Source organism: Triticum aestivum, chromosome 6A (genome assembly GCF_018294505.1).
Source record: "Triticum aestivum cultivar Chinese Spring chromosome 6A, IWGSC CS RefSeq v2.1, whole genome shotgun sequence".
Taxonomy (NCBI): domain Eukaryota; kingdom Viridiplantae; phylum Streptophyta; class Magnoliopsida; order Poales; family Poaceae; genus Triticum; species Triticum aestivum.
The window spans coordinates 433,579,626-433,593,577 of record NC_057809.1 but is presented as its reverse complement, the minus strand read 5'-3'; the positions used below and the strand labels follow the sequence as shown (position 1 = coordinate 433,593,577).

At 42.9% G+C, this 13,952-nt stretch overlaps 1 protein-coding gene across 1 annotated transcript; it reads right to left on the bottom strand.

Moving 5' to 3' along the window:
* Positions 1 to 8,150: 8,150 nt before the first annotated feature.
* On the bottom strand, positions 8,151 to 13,645 carry LOC123127766 (uncharacterized). The gene is made up of 8 exons (XM_044547600.1): positions 13,450 to 13,645; positions 12,786 to 12,893; positions 12,168 to 12,305; positions 11,908 to 12,039; positions 11,705 to 11,821; positions 10,970 to 11,075; positions 10,826 to 10,883; positions 8,151 to 10,708 (listed from the first exon to the last, which is right to left on the bottom strand). Exons 1-8 carry the CDS (start codon positions 13,568 to 13,570, stop codon positions 9,293 to 9,295), a joined length of 2,196 nt encoding a protein of 731 aa, XP_044403535.1. The 5' UTR covers positions 13,571 to 13,645; the 3' UTR covers positions 8,151 to 9,292.
* Between the last annotated feature and the right edge of the window lie 307 nt (positions 13,646 to 13,952).

The following is a 13,952-nucleotide window of genomic DNA, read 5'->3' as shown; positions in this document are numbered from 1 at the left end:
TGCTTAGATTGTCTGGGTACTACAATCGCTTGAATCAAGTGGGAGTTAATCTTCCAGATAAGATAGTGATTGATAGAATTCTCTAGTCACCATCACCAAGTTAGTAGAACTTCGTGATGAACTATAATATGCAAGGGATAACGGAAACAACTCCCAAGCTCTTCGTGATGCTGAAATCAACAAAGGTAGAAATCAAGAAAAACATCAAGTGTTGATGGTTGACAAGACCACTAGTTTCAAGAAAAAGGGCAAAGGGAAGAATGGGAACTTCAAGAAGAGCGGCAAGCAAGTTGCTGCTCAAGTGAAGAAGCCCAAGTCTGATCCTAAGCCTGAGACTAAGTGCTTCTACTGCAAAGGGACTGGTCACTGGAAGTGGAACTGCCCCAAGTATTTGGCGGATAAGAAGGATGGCAAGGTAAACAAAGGTATATTGGATATACGTGTTATTGATGTGTACTTTACTAGTGTTTATAGCAACCCCTCGGCATTTGATACTGGTTCAGTTGCTAAGAGTAGTAACTCAAAACGGGAGTTGCAGAATAAACAGAAACTAGTAAAGGGTGAGGGGACGATGTATGTTGGAAGTAGTTCCAAGATTGATATGATCATCATCGCACACTTCCTATACTTTCGGGATTAGTGTTGAAACTAAATAAGTGTTATTTGGTGTTTACGTTGAGCATGAATATGATTTGATCATGTTTATTGCAATACGGTTATTCATTAAAGTCAGAGAATAATTGTTGTTCTGTTTTCATGAATAAAACCTTCAATGGTGATACACCCAATGAAAATAGTTCGTTGGATCTCGATCATAGTGTTACACATATTCATAATATTGAAACCAAAAGATGCAAAGTTAATAATTATAGTGCAACTTATTTGTGGCACTTCCGTTTAGGTCATATCGGTGTAAAGCGCATGAAGAAACTCCATACTGATGGACTTTTGGACCCACTTGATTATGAATCACTTGGTACTTGCGAACCATGCCTCATGGGCAAGATGACTAAGACTCTGTTCTCCGGAACAATGGAGCGAGCAACAAATTTGATTGGAAATAATACATACTGATGTATGCAGTCCAATGAGTGTTGAGGCTCGCGGCGGGTATCGTTATTTTCTGACCTTCACAGATGATTTGAGCATATATGAGTATATCTACTTGATGAAACATAAGTCTGAAACATTTGAAAAGTTCAACTAATTTCAGGGTGAAGTGGAAAATCATTGTGACAAGAAAATAAGGTTTCTACGATCTGATCGCGGAGACAAATATTTGAGTTATGAGTTTGGTCTTCAATTAAAACAATGTGAAATAGTTTCACTACTCACGCCACCTGGAACACCACAATGTAATGGTGTGTCCGAACGTCATAACCGTACTTTATTAGATATGGTGTGATCTATGATGTCTCTTACCGATCTACCACTATCGTTTTGGGGTTATGCATTAGAGACAGCTACATTCACGTTAAATAGGGCACTATCTAAATCCGTTGAGACGACACCGTATGAACTATGGTTTGGCAAGAAACCTAAGCTGTCGTTTCTTAAAGTTTGAGGTTGCAATGCTTATGTGAAAAAGTTTCAACCTGATAAGCTCAAACCCAAATCGGAGAAGTGCGTCTTCATAGGATACCCAAAAGAAAATGTTGGGTACACCTTCTATCACAGATCCGAAGGCAAGACATTCGTTGCTAAGAATGGATCCTTTCTAGAGAAGGAGTTTCTCTCGAAAGAAGTGAGTGGGAGGAAAGTAGAACTTGATGAGGTAACTGTACCTGCTCCCTTATTCGAAAGTAGTTCATCACAGAAATCTGTTCTTGTGACTACTACACCAATTAGTGAGGAAGCTAATGATGATGATCATGTAACTTCATATCAAGTTACTACCGAATCTCGTAGGTAAACCAGAGTGAGATCCGCACCAGAGTGGTACGGTAATCCTATTCTGGAAGTCATGTTACTAGACCATGACAAACTTGCGAAATATGAGGAAGCGATGATGAGCCCAGATTCCGCGAAATGGTTTGAAGCCATGAAATCTGAGATATGATCCATGTATGAGAACAAAGTATGGACTTTGATGGATTTGCCCGATGATCGGCAAGCCATAGAAAATAAATGGATCTTCAAGAGGAAGACAAACACTGATAGTAGTGTTACTATCTACAAAGTTAGACTTGTCGAAAAAGGTTTTTGACAAAGTTCAAGGTGTTGACTACGATGAAATTTTCTCACTCGTAGCGATGCTTAAGTCTGTCCAAATCATGTTAGCAATTGCCGCATTTTCATGAAATCTGGCAAATGGATAAACAAAACTACATTCCTTAATGGATTTAAAGAAGAGTTGTATATGATGCAACCAGAAGGTTTTGTCAATCCTAAAGGTGCTAACAAAATATGCAAGCTCCAGCGATCCATCTATGGACTGGTGCAAGCATCTCGGAGTTGGGATATACGCTTTGATAAGTTGATCAAAGCATATAGTTTTATACAGACTTGCGGTGAAGCCTGTATTTACAAGAAAGTGAGTGGGAGCACTACAACATTTCTGATAAGTATATGTGGATGACATATTGTTGATCGGAAATAATGTAGAGTTATTTTGCAAAGCATAAATGAGTGTTTGAAAGGATTTTTTTTTAAGAAAACCTCGGTGAAGCTGCTTACATATTGAGCATCAAGATCTATAGAGATAGATCAAAACGCTTGATAAGTTTTTTTCAATGAGTACATACCTTGACAAGATTTTGAAGTAGTTCAAAATGGAACAGTCAAAGAAAGAATTCTTGCCTGGGTTACAAGGTGTGAAATTGAGTAAGACTCAAAGCCCGACCACGGCACAAAATAGAATGAGAATAAAAGTCATTGCCTATGCCTTGGCCATAGTTCTACAAAGTATGCCATGCTGTGTACCGGACCTATTGTATACCCTACACTAATTTTGGCAAGGGAGTACAATAGTGATCTAGGAGTAGATCACTGGACAGCGGTCAAAATTATCCTTAGTGGAATAAGGATATGTTTCTCGATTATGGAGGTGACAAAAGGTTCATCGTAAAAGGGTTACGTCGATACAAGTTTTGGCACTGATTCGGATGACTCTTAGTCTTCATCTGGATACATATTGAAAGTGGGAGCAATTAGCTAAAGTAGCTCCGTGCAGAGCATTGTAGACATAGAAAATTGCAAAATACTTACGGATCTGAATATGGCAGACCCGTTGACTAAACTTCTCTCACAGGAAAAACATGATCACACCTTAGTACTCTTTGGGTGTTAATCACATAGCAATGTGAACTAGATTACTGACTCTAGTAAACCCTTTGGGTGTTGGTCACATATCGATGTGAACTATGAGTGTTAACCACATAAAGATGTGAACTATTGATGTTAGATCACATGGCGATGTGAACTAGATTATTGACTCTAGTGCAAGTGGGAGACTGAAGGAAATATGCCCTAGAGGCAATAATAAAGTTATTATTTATTTCCTTATTTCATGATAAATGTTTATTATTCATGCTAGAATTGTATTAACCGGAAACATAATACATGTGTGAATACATAGACAAACAGTGTGTCACTAGTATGCCTCTACTTGACTAGCTCGTTAATCAAAAATGGTTATGTTTCCTAACCATAGACAAAGAGTTGTTATTTGATTAACAGGATCACATCATTAGGAGAATGATGTGATTGACCACCCATTCCGTTAGCTTAGCACTCGATCATTTAGTATGTTGCTATTGCTTTCTTCATGACTTATACATGTTCCTATGACTATGAGATTATGCAACTCCTGTTTACCGGAGGAACACTTTGTGTGCTACCAAACATCACAACATAACTGGGTGATTATAAAGGAGCTCTACAGGTGTCTCCAAAGGTACATGTTCGGTTGGCGTATTTCGAGATTAGGATTTGTCACTCCGATTGTTGGAGAGGTATCTCTGGGCCCTCTCGGTAATGCACATCACATAAGCCTTGCAAGCATTGCAACTAATGAGTTAGTTGCGAGATGATGTATTACGGAACGAGTAAAGAGACTTGCCGGTAACGAGATTGAACTAGGTATTGAGATACCGACGATCGAATCTCGGGCAAGTAACATACCGATGACAAAAGGAACAACGTATGTTGTTATGCGGTCTGACCAATAAAGATCTTCGTAGAATATGTAGGAGCCAATATGAGCATCCAGGTTCCGCTATTGGTTATTGACCGGAGACGTGTCTCGGTCATGTCTACATTGTTCTCGAACCCGTAGGGTCCGCACGCTTAAGGTTTTGATGACAGTTATATTATGAGTTTAAGAGTTTTGATGTACCGAAGGAGTTAGGAGTTACGGATGAGATCGGGGACATGACGAGGAGTCTCAAAATGGTCAAGACGTAAAGATCGATATATTGGACGACTATATTCGGATATCGGAAAGGTTCTGAGTGGTTCGGATATTTTTCGGAGTACCGGAGAGTTACGGAAAACGGGAGAAGAAGTATATGGGTCTTATTGGGCTTTAGGGGAGAGGGAGAGGCAGGCCCCCCCCCCCCAACGCCTAGTCCGAATTGGACGAGGGGGAGGGGCTGCGCCCCCTCCTTCCTTCTCTTCCCTCTTCCCCTTCCTTGTCTCCTACTCCTACTACATGGAAGGACTCCTAGTTGGACTAGGAAAGGGGGAATCCTACTCCCGGTGGGAGTAGGACTCCCCTAGGGCGCGCCATAGAGAGGGCCGGCCCTCCCCTCCTCCACTCTTTTATATACGGGGGCAGGGGGCACCTCTAGACACACAAGTTGATCCACGTGATCATATTCTTAGCCGTGTGCGGTGCCCCCTTCCACCATAATCCTCGATAATATTGTAGCGGTGCTTAGGCGAAGCCCTGCGACGGTAGTACATCAAGATCGTCACCACGCCGTCGTGCTGACGGAACTCTTCCCCGACACTTTGCTGGATCGGAGTCCGGGGATCGTCATCGAGCTGAACGTGTGCTAGAACTCGGAGGTGCCGTAGTTTCGGTGCTTGATTGGTCGGGCCGTGAAGACGTACGACTACATCAACCGCGTTGTGCTAACGCTTCCGCTGTCGGTCTACAAGGGTACGTAGATCACACTCTCCCCTCTCGTTACTATGCATCACCATGATCTTGCGTGTGCGTAGGAATTTTTTTGAAATTACTACGTTCCCCAACACTTGTTGCTCCTGTCCGATCAACTTTGCATATGCCAAGTTCAGAGTTTTGCATATACCGCTAGTTCATTTTGGACATAATGAATTCTTTGAAACCATGATTATTTAGGAGTTGATCGTGTCGGACATGATCAATGATAATCAAGATCCGACCCCAATGGACTACGAACTAGGGGATCCAACCGGCTCTTCATTTGAAGTTGGGACAACATCAAATCACAATCCGAGCAACAAGAAGAAGAAGAAGAAGGCAAAGACAGCAAAGGCAAGAGGTCCAGCATTCTCAACTTTTGAGGATATCTTATTTGGTAAAGCTTGATTGGCCACAAAAATGGATCCAATATGCGGCATAGAGCAAAAGGGGAACAAGTATTGGGAGAAGGTTTGGAAGGAATATCATGAACAAAAGCAATATATGGAGCTGCGTCCTATCGTCACCAACTGCAATGTGGCATCTCTCCAACGTCGATAGAGGATCATTCAAGCGGAAGTGAACAAGTACGTCAGCTACTACTCACAAGTGACTGGCCGCCCTCAAAGTGGGATGGGTGTGGCAACTCACGTAAGATAAATTATTTCATCTTGTCATCATTTGCATATGCTTGTTATTGTTGCATACTCATGCTTATACATATTTTGTTTGCTAGACGATGGTGACAACCACTATGTATCGAGAAGAAGTCATTTGGTTTTAGCCATGGTTGGGTGATATTGAACGACAACCAAAGGGAACACAACTTGTGGACGATCTCAAGACCAGCGAGAAGACGAATGATGGCTCAAACTCCCACTGATCAATTGGGTTGGACCAAGAAGACGAAGATGAGTGGAGAATGGAAGAGCCACCGCACAAAAGAATAATCGACAAGTCATGGGAAGCAAGTGCGAGAAGGCAAGGGCCTCCCGTGACGCCGCGGCTACAAAAACGCCCTCCATATGGATGGGCATTTTTTTATGAGGGAGAACAAGAAAGAGAAGAAGTACAAGCTCATGTTGGATGTGCAAAAGGAGAGGACAGAATGAGACCGAAAGAGGGCGAAGAAGAAGCTAGAAATTGAGAGGAAGAAAATTGAGTTGAAGAAGTAAGAGGCCGCGATCAAATGGGATCTCGAGAAGGCTGAGACATTTGGAGAGATTGAACTTGAGAAGGAGAGGTAGCAAATCATACGGGACATGAAGGATGCGAAGATAATGTTGTTAGACGAAAACCTCTGAGATGAGCATGCAAAGAAGTGGTTTGTGGAGAAGAAGAAAAAGGAGATCAACGACCGTAGGGAGAACAAGACTGCGAGAGCGGCTACGGCAACATCGGCAAGGATGCGGGCGAAGCATGCGGCCCGGATGCAGGCTGCATGGATGGCGTCTGGCAAGTGATCCGGCACGCTCCGACATTGTTTTTTTTTTGCATGTCCTGATTGTTGAATTATAATTTATTTTGCTTTATCGTATTTGTTTCAATTGTTGAATTGGGATGATTTGTATCAAATGATTGACGTGCATGAATTGTATGAATTTAAAGATTCGTATTTGAGATGTGTGAATATATGGCTGCCCAAATGAGGGATCGTCTGACGCTGCCCGCAGTTGTATGGGTGCCGGATTTGTAAAGTCCGGTTGTAGATGCTCTCACAATGGCCAACGTTCAAGTGATGGTTTGCTTTCATCACGCACATCGTTTGCCTCCTGTTGGTACGGCAAAGGCACCCGCTTTGAGCCCCCGCGCCATGATTCCTGGTGGTCGGTCTCATAGCATCCGCTCAGGTCCTCTCCTCAATCCACCTCATTTTCAGCGTACCTGCGACAGGTTCGTGAGAAGCAACGAGGAGCGCAAACTTTGTCGCAGCAAGTCTGCCATGGCTAAAGTTTCTTAGCGTTGATTGGTTATTGTATTTGCTGTTCCCGCACTCGGAGAAGAGCACTCAAAATGAGGCGAGGCGAGGAACAATCTACGCGAGAGGATTACGAGCACCGGAAAAGCAGTGCATTATTTACGTGGTTTTCTGCCGAGAATGCTTCTAGAAAGGAGCATCAGGTTTTTGAAACCTGAACCCGTGCCGTGACATCCAAATCCTCAAACAAACCACGACGTACGGTCTGCGACGCGCCGGCCGGCAGCACGGCTTCGGGGTCGAGGTCGACGTACTGTTGTCACGGAAACTCACAAGCATGTCGAGTGGAGAGCTCCTTTCCCTACCACGTTTCAGATAACAATCACTACTCCTATCGACACATAAATCATCTTACGAAAACCAAACAATCTCAAAATACTTAAATACGATGCATTAACTTTCACTTCATTTCAGATGACAGTTACACCTTGTACTTGATGAAATGCTCATGTTTACTGTGTTAAAAAAAAGATGGCTCATTGTGTTACACAAGCGCTTCTTGCCACGATATGCTCTGGTGTTTGTTTGGTCCGCGCAGAATTGTTTTTGTTTTTTAGAAAAAAAAAACAGGGGCCCTGGAGCTGGAGAGCAACAACACAAAGTACTCAGGTGTAGATACTTCCAAGAAAAGCGTCCGTGAACTCAGGTGTGCAGAGGATGAGATGTATGGATGGCATGGCATGTTGATTGATCAAAGCTTTGGGTATTTTGGTTTTGTTGTACTATATTATGGTGGCTAAAGGAAGCCGACAAGTTGGCGGTCAAAGACTCTCCAAAGTGCCAAGATCAATTTCCCAAGCCTTTTGCCGCTAAACATGTGAAATGTGATGCGAGCTTTCGTTTGGAGGAATTATATATGTGTACTGCACAGTACTTTCTCACAGTAGACAAAGCTGGAGTACGCGTGCATGCTGAGACTAACACTTTTCAATCAACAAAGGTAATATGAAAAGGATGAAATGGATTGTTTATTGAGCTTGTCTATACATGCAGCATCTCTCTCATTCAGCTCCCTGCCTTTGTTTTCACATCATCACCCTAGTCTAACATCAACAACAAACCCAGTAGGCAAATCAAATATATACATTTTCTGGCAATATTTACAAACTTCATAACATCAGTTCAAGCACATCTCATTGGATCAATGGTATAAATAAAAACCGGAGCTAAAAAACTGCAAAAAACGTGAGCAAGCCTAGTCTACGCAAAGTCGCAAAACCAAAGACAAACAAAGAAGAGAAAAGAACTATACACATGGAGCCTTCGCTCCAGCCAGCTTCCACTGCTCCACCTCCACCATGATCGATTCGGCTGCAAGATGTTGTTCAAGACCACAGTCGTTTCTCAGCTCGCCACATAGTCAGGAGGATGTTGAGTGATCGTGCACCTCTCAATTTTCCTTCCCCTGCGCATGTTGCAGCTTGCTCAAACCAGGAGTTGCAAGTCTTACCCGACTGCCGACCAGTGGCCTGCAGCGACAAGGGCGAGAAGACCTCATGCCAGACCTGTCTTACAAATGGACATTCAGTTAGCATGTCTGACAGTGTTTCAGTTGTCTGATCGCGAAGGGGGCAGCGACCAGACCACGGCGTTTGAGATGATCTGCCATCCAATATCTGTTTGCTGCACCAACCAAGAATAAGACCTTTCAACGGAGCCCATCCGTCCCGAAGTGTTGACTCAGAAGTACACCCGAAGAGGGCATTTATGCTCATTTAGCTGAATAGGAACCTTAGTCAGATAAATTCCAGATAAACTGGTCTTCGATGCCAGGGTAGATGGACCAGGTGTCGCTGATTTCCACAGGATGGAGAAACTCCACAATGTCTTGCACATTCAGAGTTCCAGCAATGTATCTGGTCCAGCGGCTGTTGAGGATGGCATCAGAAAGTGACCTCTGCTAAGAGTTCACGACCCTGACCACGGAAAGAACTGTAGGTGCCAGCTCGGCTATGGACTGACCTGCGATCTATCTGTTCATAACCGCGCAGGCGTTCCATCACCAACAGTCAGCGAAGCTGCATGCACAAAGCCAGCACCACACTTATTCACCTTGATTGGAAAATTTGCCCCAAGGTTTGGAGGGGTCGACTTGACTCAGCCAGGGCCATAAAGCATGCAGTTGCGTCCAGTGGAATTTATCGTCCACTACCAGGGTCAGTCTACACAGAAACAGATAGCACTTCAAGGAACAATGGAGTGCAGAGCTACCACCTTACACCATCAAAAGATAACATGGGAGTCTCGCTGATGCTATCTCTAGTAGAGCAAGAACCAAATAATGCAAGATCCGATGTACCAAACAAGCAGCTCTTGGTGTTGCCTTCGACTAGCGTCATACTGTTGTCATCTTCAAAATCATTGCAAATACTTCCATTCGACGAGAAACCAAACATACCTTCCAAATTACCACCACGAGATTTGACATGATGTGATGATGACCGCAATTCTGTGGAGAAATCACATAAGCTTTCCCAGTTTTGCTTACAAGAACGCTCTGAATATGAGGATAAGGAATCCAAACAAGTCTCATTTGCATCCATGCGCAAAATGCTGTAGCAGTCCTTTGGGTCATGATGATGATCAAGAATTCCAGACGTGTACTTGGGAAAACTTGAAGCAGTGAATTTCAAAGGTAGCTGATCCAGTCCCTGTACAAGCCCAGTATCAGGATCATCAAACAACTCTGCCTCTGTCAAATGTCTCTCCACCATTCCATCCATACAGGATACAGGGACAGCAGAGTCACAAAAGCTCTTTGACCGCTGCTCAAAAGGGTAATCTGAAGTTGAACATATGGAATTCAGGCAACTTCGGTCTGGATTCAACACAATGCTCTTGCTCTGACTAACATGGAAGTTGGAGATACTGCTAAAACCATTATTATCAAGAATTCCGTTTCTAAGGCCTAAAAATCCTGAAGTGCATTTCTCATGTGACTGATCAAATGCAGATTGAAGTCCAGCATCAGAATCATCAAACAATCCTGCCTCAATCAAGCCATCCACCTCCAGTCCAAGCGACTTAGAAGTACAATGCTCTAGGGATCTGGAAAACTCAGGTTGCCATGAAGTATCTGATATTGCACGCGACACCACAGACTGCTCTCTGATCTGACAGGGGAAGGACAATCGATTTGGAAATGGTTCAGTGACTGCTAGCAACAGCATTGGATCCCATTCATCATGATCATATGGCTCAGATTGAATATTGCAGCCCAATTCATTACCCGAAGCTAATTTGCCTTTGGTGAGGTGTTGAACATCCTCTAGCAACAAGTTGGAGACCTGGTTGTGAACAGTGTCCCTTTTCCAATCAGAACTTGAAAGTTTTGTAGAATATGCTGATGGTAATGACATGCTCTCATGTGCTCCATTGTCCACACAAGATAAATCGTCTTTCCAATCAAGAAAACTTGGAAGACCCTGATCGTCTACCCATGGCAACGCTAAGAATTGACGTGATTCGTCACTTGCATATGAGGATGACTCTTTGCCCAATATCAGTTTACTTGATGATTTGAAATCACCCCCATAATCAAGCATGTTTTCAAAATGACCTTTGGGATCAGAATGAGCACGTCTGTGAACCATTTCCCTCTGTCTCATGGGCTCTTTATGATGCTGCATTGCATTAGGTAGCTGTCAGAGGTAAACCAACTAGATAACAGAACTTTTAAGTAGGTGATGATACATTTGTAACTATAAGTGTTCAAACTAGAGGGGCTCAGCAAAGAATACCTCTCTTATTATGTCGTTGGCGCCTAACCTTTGCAAGATATCAGCAAAAAAATCTGATCTGAAAAGTTCAATCACCGCACCAACAATATTAGAGTACATGAAAATATAAAAAATAATTGAATTATTCAATAATATAATAACAACCTTTTTCGCAACAACTCAGAACTTTCCATTGACACAGTTTTTGCAGCTAGCTTTAATAATTTTCTTCTCTTTTCTGAAAACATGCGTCCACTCCCAGGTTCTGCGTCTATTACCGGTACACGAGAAGTGGAAACATAATGGGATTAGCATCTCATCTGAATGTAGCAATTTTAAATTTGCTAGAAATACACTGCTAACAACATATGATCTCATGGGCACAACCTTACAAAAGATTTTCAGAACTTGGGAATTGCAGAATTTAGATACGGTGAATCATCATCTCAACAAGGTGATGTATCTAATCAGTAACATGTGCTTGTAGCAGGGAACGATTGCAGGACACATATCAGCATCATGCAAGGAAAAATTATGTACATTTCAAAAACAGATATCCGCTAGCTAGCAAGGAAAAAGAGCATCCAAGACTAATAAAATACCATGATTAAAGGCATGATATTATTACATTCGCATCTATTTTAGTTTTAGTACTAGTAGTACATCTTTAGTTTGTTCACTCCCATTGCAACCATGTTAAATAAAGTTTCAACCATGCCATATGTCATATAACTGTACAAGAACAACAACAAAGCCTTTAGTATAACTGTAAAGTTACCAGAAAGGTTGACTACTGTATACAGCAAAACTTTCAGCAGTATGTAGTATTTCTTTTGATAACAAAGCAGTAAAGTAGTGATTGCACTAAACATTTGTATCGAGTAATGAGCATGTGCTCACCGGTATTTCTTGAAATCCCTGCGATTTCAAATGGTGTCTGAATCGTGGGTGTGAAAACATGACCCATTGGCAGGATATCACATGGTTTTAACTGAGGTGTATCATGATTGTGATATTCTGCAGAGAAGAGGATCAATAGTGAGAAGAGTCTATCGATATATCACTCATAATTAAAAGAAGGGGTCAGAGAAAGAAAACCGGACCAGAATGTGAGGCTTGCACTTCCACTTGCTCATCAGAGATTTCATTGTTTGAGGGTGTGGCTGGGGTCTCATCAGGACACAGAGTAACATTCTGCGCAGGGAACTTCTTGTGCGACGTCATGTTCTGTGGTTCTACAAGTGCAGAAAGAACGAAGAAGTTCATAGGACTGATGCATTGCAGCTCCTTTTAATGTATGAAGCAAGAAGAATCAAAGAGAATGATACTATAGGACAGCAAGAGTGGATACAAAATTACAAACCCATTCTATCACCCTCTTTTTGCTTGGAGATGCTTGGCACAATGTTTTGATGAGGTTGTCTGAGGGAACGGGATCTACATCCTGACTGCTCCCACAATTTCTTAAAGAATTTGAGTTCGGTAGTTTTCGCATCGGAACCTGCATAGGAAGTGATGCCCAAATAGGAGTGTCAAATAACACACATCATTTATTACTATTGCTGTTTATTTTTATTTTCTGTTACTCCAATCTTCTTAGGCAGACTAGATTGTCTGATTCTGTGTATTTTGCAAATTTGAATGTTTGAATACAAGTCATCAGGTGGGTTGTTCCCAGCCAAACATTGATCCTTCCAACAGAAAATTAAATATCGCATGGCTCGAACAATCTAACAGGTACATTGCAAGCATCCTTTTGAATTTAGAGCATATTGAACCTTTGACTAGGAATTCCAATAAGCAAACAGGTTGACACATAAGAAAAGAATTAATGTTACCAGATTATAGTTGTGGCACAACGCCCCTTTAAGCTGTGATTACAGAATTGCAAGATGCAGAAACATATAGCGTCTAAAAGAGTACTAATGCATAAATTCAGTACTGTTAAGAAAGACAGGAGTTACAGTGAGACTAGAGGCACCTTGGGGCTTAGTTTTCTCAGCTTTGCTTGTGTTAGCATCCTGTCTCGCATGCATGTGATGACTACCAGCTTCACTTGCAAATCGAACCTTTTTTCTTGGCCTTCCATCTGCCATTAGATAGTGAATCATTGCATGAAGCCAGAAATACAGAATGATTTACAGGATGAAACTCTCACTCAAGAAAGGCTGCAATGACCAACATGTTGGTACTTAAGGGTCACTTAGCAAGATTTCGCAATACCAGAGCTGTACAGACAAAATTCAAAGAAGTAAAAAGAAGATCCTAAAACCCCATGACCTCGCAGAAACCGAACATGCCACTCAAGAACCACAAGGAACGCATGGAAAACGTCAGCATGTAGCTGGGGAACGGAAGCGCACGGCCTTTAAACAGATACCAGATCCTACTAAATCGAGAGTGAAATGATCCCAACTCTCCCCAAAATGCCACGAACTCTTCTGTTTTTCTTTGCGGGGGAAACGCAGGATAGGCATTCCAATTCAATTAGAATCGAACGGCAGATTTAACTCCGAGGCGTCTTCCTGAACCCCCAAAAATCCCAACTCAACCCACAAGACTTGAACTTCTGCATCAATCTTGGTTTCAAGAACTCGAAGGGTAATACAAGAATCGTAACAGCGGTGGAGGCGAGGGAGACGAGCCTGGAGAGGAGGGCTTGGGGGGAGGCCTCGACGCTGGCGGGGGCTGGGCGGCCGAGCCTCGCGGTGGCCGCAGCGGCTTAAGAGGGCGGCTGCTAGGGTTCCGGAGCTGGGGGCGATCCATCGCTCGCCGCCGCCGCCGCTTGGGTGGGTGCGCGCCAACACTCGGGCGCAGGAAGTTTGCGCGTTCGGTTCTCGCGTGTGGTCAACTGACAAGTGGAACCCACGTGGAAAGTTTATTTTTGCTTTTTGCGAATGCCCACATGGTAAGGGCAACTCCAACCGCGTGCATCAAAATGCAGCGTCTGAACCGTGTGATCCAAACACTTTTTACCCTTCAACATAGTGCATCCAATGTACAGAGGATTATATAGCATGTCACTTAAATAAGAACGGCACTTTCTCGGTTCGCTCAGCGTATTACAAACAGTGGGAAGAGACTTATGCCCAGGAAGATTTGATGGGGAACTACCGATCTGGTTCTAGACCACATCCAGTATGGAAGA